This window comes from Crocodylus siamensis, chromosome 14 (genome assembly GCF_052110815.1).
Source record: "Crocodylus siamensis isolate JL-2025a chromosome 14, ASM5211081v1, whole genome shotgun sequence".
Lineage (NCBI taxonomy): Eukaryota > Metazoa > Chordata > Crocodylia > Crocodylidae > Crocodylus > Crocodylus siamensis.
In genome coordinates this window covers 3,529,656-3,537,737 of record NC_143408.1, presented here as the reverse complement: position 1 = coordinate 3,537,737, position 8,082 = coordinate 3,529,656, and the positions used below count along the sequence as shown (strand labels likewise).

The 8,082-nt window shown below is 63.1% G+C and overlaps 1 protein-coding gene across 2 annotated transcripts; it reads left to right on the top strand.

Annotated features, from left to right (window-relative positions):
* Nucleotides 1–362: 362 nt before the first annotated feature.
* Nucleotides 363–7,782, top strand: TLE5 (TLE family member 5, transcriptional modulator). Of its 2 annotated transcripts, none has more exons than XM_090027454.1 (7): nt 363–692; nt 1,123–1,220; nt 2,939–3,002; nt 5,229–5,273; nt 5,738–5,800; nt 6,159–6,233; nt 6,488–7,782. In XM_090027454.1, the coding sequence occupies exons 1-7, from the start codon at nt 666–668 to the stop codon at nt 6,704–6,706; spliced, it is 591 nt and encodes a 196-aa protein (XP_089883580.1). In that variant the 5' UTR covers nt 363–665; the 3' UTR covers nt 6,707–7,782. The 2 variants fall into 2 exon arrangements, with proteins under 2 accessions (XP_089883580.1, XP_089883579.1); XM_090027453.1 differs by having other exon boundaries at nt 370–692; nt 6,485–7,782.
* Nucleotides 7,783–8,082: the final 300 nt, after the last annotated feature.

The window sequence follows — 8,082 nt, the reverse complement described above, 5'->3', positions numbered from 1 at the left end:
CCCCAGCTCCTATTACGGCGCCGAGCCCTCGGCCCCACGTCCCATCCCTGCCGGCCTCTCACCCCGAGACGGCGTGCCCTCAGAGCTGCCCGCAGCCGGACCCCGCAGGGCCGCCACGCGCGGGCCGCGCGGCCTCGAGGGCAACTCCAGCAAGAGATGCCCGACGGCGCCGGCGCTCAGGGGCCGCTCTGCCCCCGGCAGCGCGCAGAGGAGGGGGCTGCTGGCGACGGGCTTGTCTGGGGGGCTTGGAGGGGCTGATGCCCGCCCCCCCCGAGCTAGGAGGCCTTTAGGATCGAGGGGCTCGCCAGGCTTGAGGAGCGCCTAGGCCGGGGGCGGCAGAGCCCGCACCCTGGCGGCGGGGCGGCGCGGGGCAGGCGCTCGGAGGCCCCGGGGCCGAGCCGAGCCGGGCCCGGCAGGCGGTGCTGATCCGCCGCAGGACAGGAGCCCGCAGCCGCCATTAAACAATAGGAGCCGCCGGGAGCGGGAGCGGGAGCGGGAGCGGGGCCGGGGCCGAGCGCGGGGCCGCGGCTGCGCCGGGGGAAGCGGCCGGGTGCGCCGCTGCGGAGCGGAGCGGGGCGGGACAAAGGCGCGGCGGAGCCGGCTGCAGCTGCCTGGTCCCGGCCCACGGAGCCGCGCGGGGACCCGGATCGCGGCCGCAGCCTGACATGATGTTTCCACAAAGCCGCCACTCGGTACCGGTACCGGGCCCGGGCCCGGGGGGGCGCGGAGCCGGGGGGCCATCGGGCCGGGGGCACGGATTGGGGGGGCGGGGGCGCGGAGCAGGCCGCCCCGCTGCTGAGCCCGCCCGGGGCCCGGGCGCGATCTGCCCCCGGCGGAGCTGGGGCTGCCCCCTCCCCGGGCCGGGCAGGAGCTGCCGCCCCCCCCGGCTGTGCTGCCGTTTGTGGCGCGGGTGTTCCTGGCTGAGGGAGACGCTGTAGTTCCGGGCGCGGAGGCCGGGCCGGGCCTGGGCGCCGGGGCGGCCTGCCTCAGTTTCCCCGCCCGGCGCGCCGCCGAGGCCGCCGCCGCCCTTGAGTGCGCCCCCGTGCCTGGCAGCCGGGGCCCTCGGGTGCTGCCGGAGGGCTCTGCCCCCCCGCACCCAGCGCTCTCTCCTTGTCCTTCAAGGGCTCCTCTCACCTGCCGCAGCAGCTGAAGTTCACCACGTCCGACTCCTGCGACCGGATCAAGGATGAGTTCCAGCTCCTGCAGGCGCAGTATCACAGGTAGGGCGCCGCGGCGGGGCCTGCCTGGCGGCGGTGTCGCGGCGGGGCCTGCCAAGCCTAGCCCCCCGCCCCGGGGAGGGCCCTGCTCGCCTCTTGCCGCGGCTGGGCCTGGGGTTCGGGAGCCGGCGGCCTGGCTCTCCCGCTCATCAGAGCAGGGCTCAGGGCCCCCCGGGCGGTGTTGCCGTGCAAGGAGTGTCTGGACGGTGGTCAGGTAGAGAAAGTGTTGGGCAGCCTCGGCAGGAATAAAAGCAGGATCCCTGCAACGTCTCCCCGGCCTGCGGTCTCCAGGGTATTGGTCCCGTGGGTAGGGACGGTTCTGCCCAGACGGGGAGTCCCTGAGCAACGTGCGCTGCCCCCCCAGCTTGCATCTGAGGGCCCGAGAGCAGGGATTGCCAGGGCTAAAGAGATTCCCCAGCTGGAGTGAGAAGCAATGAGCCCAGGTTAAAAGGGATCCCAGGTGACCCTGTAGCTAACTGGAGATGAAAGCATTAAATCTCCCCTTCGCTGGGCCAGGACGGGGAGATTAGACCAGCCCCTTGTGAATCTCTGCTTAGTTTCACATGCCTTTCTCATGGCTGCAGTGTTTAGGCTGCAGATGCTGGGAGGAAATGTTCCTACCCAAACCCTTCCAGAGCCACCGCTCTGCTGCTTTTTTCTGGGTAATGAAATCTAAAACGCCGGGCTTCAGTCTGCCCAGCAAGAGTCTCCTTAATTATTAGGCCCGGCTTCTTTTGTGCCCTCTGATACGACTTCCCATAGCTGCCCATCCGTCGCCGACGTGCCCCGGGTCCTCCACGTCTTGGCCCGCTTCCTGCTGGATGCCAGGAGCGTGGGATCCTGCCTGCGGGGCCCAGCGGCTGAGGTGTGGGGCGGCCCGAGGTCGCTCATCGGGAAGGGCCGACTTTCCCGCGTGCCTCTGAAGCCGTGCCAGCTGCGGGGCCCGGGAGCGCTAGCAGCATATCCGCAGTCACCGTCTTTCAGTGGGAGACATTTGCTGGGATTAATCCGCTGAAAGAGAAATGGGTTCTGTGCGAGCAAAGCTGGTTCTCGCTGGAAATCCAACCCCCCCACCCCTGGCGCGTGATGGCTGAGCTCCCGACTGCCAAAAATCACCTGGTTCATTACATTTAAATAACAGAAGATGCTACTTTTCGCGCCCTTCTTTTTTTCATTTTTATTTTCAAGGATGTTTGAGTTCCTGTTGCTTTCCCACAGAGCGCCACAAAACCTGTTGGGAGAGGTGCGCAGCACTGGCCTTGCAACTGTGCCGTAGTCCTCGTTACATGTCTGACTTATTAGTAGCACGAGCGTTTCTCAAACGTTGCAGTCGGACCCGTGTTATGGCCCTATGACCCCGACAGTCCTTGGGATCAGACCCAAGCCTTTCTCAGACAAGAGGTCAAACTCTTCCTCCTTCCTGCCTCTTCTGTTCCAGAAGATGGAAGATTAACTCTTGGGTAGCTTTTTGGAAGACCTCGTGGCTGGTGTCATTAGCGTCGTCTTAATTCTTCTATCTAGGAGCATCGGTCACGGACCGCGGTGCTAGGTGCTGTACAAAAAGCCCCAAATTGTTTAGTCTTGCAATAGTATCTAGGGGTCGACCAAGTGCGGGAGCCGTTGTGCTAGGTGCTGTACAAGCCTGCAGGAAACGGCTGGCGACGAGGGCAGTTGGTAGCAGGCCTGGCTCTCGGTGCTCCCATCTCTCTCTGCTCTTTCAGCTTGAAGCTGGAATGTGATAAGCTGGCCAGCGAGAAATCGGAGATGCAGCGTCACTACGTCATGGTAAGGCCCTGCCCCGGTGGCCCCTGTGTGATGGGAAGTGGGGCAGGCTGGCGGAGCAGGATGCTGGTGCCTGGGTACATCTGATGGAAGGTGTCCTTCCCTTCCCCCTCCCCTGCACCCAGCGGAAGCAAGACCTGTCTTGAGTTTGTTTGAAACGGGGCTTTCCAGCTTTGCAGGTTGCAAACAGAGGTCATTTCCTCTCCCCCTTCCCCATGCACCCGCTGTGTCGCTGGTTAGGGTGCGAGAGCAGTGCCGTGTCTCTTGGCAGGATCAGGGCTCTCTGGATAGGGGATCCCGTGCTGACTGGCCCAGCAGAGAGGAGGTGGCTGGGGGGAGTGTACTCTGAATTATGAGTATGGGCCCAATTGGGAAGACAGAGTTGCTGTAGGGCCCCAGTGAGCCCACGGGGCACAGGTTTGCTGCAGGAGGTGCCAATGCCGCTTGGCATCGCAGCCAATGACGGTTGCGACATGAGCAAGGAGGGTCTTTTGAGACCCAAGGGTACCAGCAGTGGGTGATGTCAGGCCTGGTGGCATCCCCAGGCCACCCGGGGCTGGCGTGAGGGTCCTGGCTGTAGGGTTGTCTGCGAGAGACCCAGGGCAGTGTAGTGGTGTGAGCTCAGATGGGCAACCTGGGTTTGATTCCTGGCTGTGCTAGTGATTCACCGTGCAACCTGGATCTTTGTGCTGTGGGGGCAGGGGGATAGGACGGCGCCTACCTAACCGATGCAGGGCACTGAGGCTTTAGCTCGGTGGGTTGGAAACGTCCAGTGAGATCCTTGGAGATGGTGCTATCATAGGGGAAGCAGTGCCTGGGTTTTCACCGGGGACCGTGGGTGCAAATCAGGTGAGCATCTCGGCATATCAGCCTGCTAGGTGCACGTGTGCCAGGTGAGTGCCTTTGGGTCGTGCTAAGGGGGCTCTGGCATCGGGAGCATCTGTGCAGGCTCCTGACCTGGGCACGGGGGGGTGGTTCCCCTCAAATGCCCACCACTGCGCCATCCAGAGCCACCCTAGTGAAGAGTGAACAGGGAGGTTTCATCCATAGAGGTGAGCAGGAGCCAGGCAGCAGCTCCGGCACCTGCCCTGGGCCGAGGAGATAAGAGGTGGGAATTAATTCAGAGCCTCTGCTGGGAAGAATGATGAATTTCAAGGCAGAAATGAAAGGGGCAGACCCCTCCCCCATCCATCGGGCAGCCCTTCCCCCACCTCGGCTGAAATCCCAGCAGCAGCGGCTGCTACCTGGATAAGGAGGGGGAGGCCGATTGCACAGAGCTGGGGCTTGCAAGGCGGGTCTAGCGTGAGCTGGGGAGATGCCGGGATGGTGGGGACACAACCACCCAGCCACTGCCCTTGTCCTTGCCGACCCCCGGGCCCCTGGGCCGGGTCCCATGCAGCACAGTCTGGGCCGTGTTTCTCTCCCCAGCCTTGGAGGGGCTCATGAAGGCTGAGCTCAGCGTGAGAGGCTGGGGCTTTCCCTAAAGGGCCCGGTGGTGCTGGGGTGCTCCAGTTTTCCCCTTCCACTGGTGCCCCGTGGGGGGACTGGAGGGAGAGGATTTCTAAAGGTCGGTGTCCATATTCTGGTAGGACCAAAGAGCCTCTGTAGCAGGCCCTGGCCAGTTGTGCTAGGCACTGCATGCGCCCAGGCCAGCGGGTCAGTCCTTGCCCTGCAGCCGCCAGGCTAAGTGGCTAGTAGTCTTTAACCCTGTCACATGGAGACCTGTCCTCGCTGTCCAGCAGGAAGCAAATAGCTGGGTTTCTCTTCTGATGCTGCTAATGGCTGCATCTGTCAGGCCTCTGAATGAGCACCAATTAGCCTGGGGAGGAGAAGTGGGGGGGCTGCTGTGCTGCTTAGTATAAAAATGCAGGAGACCCTTGCAAGCGAACGGAAGTATTGATCCGGGGCCTGCGTTGTGATGTGATGCGCACAGACCAAGCTGGTGAGGAGCAAGCAGCACAGGCTGCGGTTTTCTCTCACGTGGGTCCACCTAGATGTCAATGAAATTCCAGCCCCAGGGCTCGGGAAGAAGCACTTAATCCCTTGACCCTCCAGGCATTCCCCCAGCTGGTGCTGGGAGCAGGGCAGCTTGCCTTCCCAAGGGGTGTCCTGTAACCGCCCCCGGTGCAGCCAAAGCCAAGGGTAGACAGCGGGGAGATTCTGCCCTTGGCCGCAGGCCTGCTCCAGTGCTCTCGGGATTACTGCTTGTCTCTCTCTCCCTCTCTCCAGTACTACGAGATGTCCTACGGGCTCAACATCGAGATGCACAAACAGGTGAGTCCACAGTGTGGCGGGAGGAACCAGGCAGCTCCCGCATTGTTCCCCACTGCCCCTCCCCACACTTCATGGCTGCCTTGGGGAAGCATCACGGCCTCTGATAGCTCCCTCGACAGCTATAAAGCGAGTTTCCTTCGCGCTCGCTTCGTTTCCCCCGAGCGGATCCATGCTTCCAGTCCCTGCTGCTCTGCCTGCAGTGGTGTGGGTGGGCTGGGGCAGAGGACACCCCATCCCTGGGAAACCCAGCCCCGCTCTGCTGCCTTCTGGGCCTGCAAGGACTCGCCAGCCCCACTTGGCAGGGCATCACGACCTCGATTCTCCCTCCATGTCTCATGCTGGGCTCTTCCCACCCCAGCTGACGCCCAGACTCCGGGTCCTGTTTGCAAGCAGGTGGGGACGTTCCTTGTTGCAGCCTCTGCTCCCTGTCTCCTGACCCGCTCCCCTTTCTCTCTCGCCTCCAGGCTGAAATTGTCAAGCGGTTAAATGGGATTTGTGCTCAAGTCCTGCCCTACCTTTCCCAAGAGGTAAGTGCAGTCCCTGTCTCTTCCCTTCCCAGGGTGGGGGTACTGCAGCTAAAAGGGGCCCGATCCTGCATGGGCCCACGGCCTTTCTGCTCCCGTCTGACTCCTTTTAGGTACCCTGGGCCTGCAGTCAGGGCAGGGATCCCAGTGCCATGCGGGGCAGCCTGATATGGGGGACAGGCCTCTAGGTGCACTCCCCACATGGACTCCCCCCGGGCTCCAGAGATCAGGGCTTGGCGTGTACCAATCTCAGCTGCCTCCTGGCATGGGGATTAGCCCTGGCAGGGGAGGGTTATTTTGCCAGCCCTCCTTGCTCGGCGTTGACTCCCTGAAGCCCCATGTCTCTTCTTCCTGTCTCCAGCACCAGCAGCAGGTCCTGGGAGCCATTGAGCGGGCCAAGCAGGTGACAGCGCCGGAGCTCAACTCCATCATCCGTGTACGTGATGCATGTTGAGGGGGGGCACCCTGACATTGGGGGCAAATCCCTTAGCTGGGCACAGGGCAGTGGGGTGGGCCAGCTGAGCCCCAGCTTGGCTATGGCAGGGACAAGAGCTCCGGCTTCCTAAGCCCTTGCGTTAGCTCCCAACTTCTCGGAGCCTGGGATGGCCGTCGCGCAGGAGGGTCTGCGTGCTTCCTGGGTGACACCCGTCCTCTCCCGGCTGTCTGTCTGTCCCTCGTTCCCTACAGCAGCAGCTCCAAGCTCACCAGCTGTCGCAGCTCCAGGCCCTGGCGCTGCCCCTGACTCCGCTGCCTGTGGGGCTGCAGCCCCCGTCCCTGCCAGCCGTCAGCGCTGGCACCGGGCTCCTCTCACTCTCGGCCCTGGGCTCTCAAGCTCACCTCTCCAAGGAGGACAAGAACGGCCATGATGGGGACGCCCACCAGGATGACGACGGGGACAAGTCGGATTAGAGGGAGGGGGGCGGGGGCAGGCGGGGGCGTTCAGTCAAAGATGCAGTATCTCCCTGGGCAGCGGGCAGCAGAACTGCCATAGTCTCGCAGGGTGGCAGCTCCCCGGGCATTACGCGTCCCCCTTCCCCTCCCGCCCCATGCCCATGGTCTGCGGGGGACGGCCAGCGAAGGCCTCTTGCGCCCCCAGCTTGGCAACTCAGCAGCAATAAGCGCCAGAGCTACGAGCACGTGAGCTTCTAAATCCCAGCAGCCTCCCCCTTGCCCCGCTCTCCCCCTGTTCCAGTGCTGGTGCAGGGGCTGCCATCCCACTTCTGCCACCACTGCCCACCAGGCCAACGGTCCTGGCTGCCCCCCAACCCCGCCACGTTCCCTCAGGTACCACACGTGATCGCTGCGGTACCACCGCCCCTCTGGGCCGTGTCGAGAGAGCCTGCTCTGGCCTTGGCCCTGCCTGTCTGAATTCTTCTCCACTTTGCACCCCGCGCCCCGATTTGCATCCCGCCAGCCCCAGACTCCCCCCCTTCCCCCCGCCCATGCCCCCTGCCCCACCTGCACTACTGCCAGTTCTGCACCTTGCTGTCCTGCATGTATCTTTGTTTCCACCAGCCCTGGCAGCGTAGTCTCGAGCCCAGCACCCTCCGTGCCAGGCGCGCCCATGCTTTGTGCTGCTCCGCATAGAGCTGGAGACGGGGGTCCTTGCTGGCTGGGACCTGTATAGTACCTGGCTTTTTAAGGGGGGAAAGAGAGGGAGAAACAAGCAGAGATTAGGCCTCTCCCCTTCCCCGCCCCCCCCCCCCTACCCCCGCCCCTTCTCCAAAGGATACTGCAGCTTTCTCTGGTTTTTCTGTCCGTGCGCTAGGGTCTGTCTTCTACGAAACTAAAATGGAATTAAAAAAAGAAATAATAATAATAATACTAAGAGAGCGCGACCTGGTGTTTGTACATAGTCCTTTAGCGAGATCTTGTTTTGCTCTTTGTCACCGGACCCCGCGCCCCGTCCGCGGGGGAGCTGGAGACGCCGTGTTGAGGATGTACTAGCTGTGCCTTTCAAATAAAGAAATACGAAGGTTGGTAAAGCCCGCGGCTCCAAGCCTCTTCTTTGGGGAGGGTCAGGGTTGGGTGCCTCAGTTTCCCCTTCTGTGCTGTGTCCCTGCCCTTGATGGAGCCCATCCGTCCGGCCTGCCCCGGGGGAGCTGTGTGTCCTGGAGACCCTGATGGGGTGGCTCTAAGGCTAGGGTGTTTACGGCTAACCTCGTTGGCTTGGGGGTCCTCACTCCCTCGGGCCCCTTTGCCAGGCTCAGCCTCCAGGCTCATTGGGATGTCCCCTGCTATCCCCCACCACCCATTCCCATGTTGCCTATGCCAGCCCCTGCTTC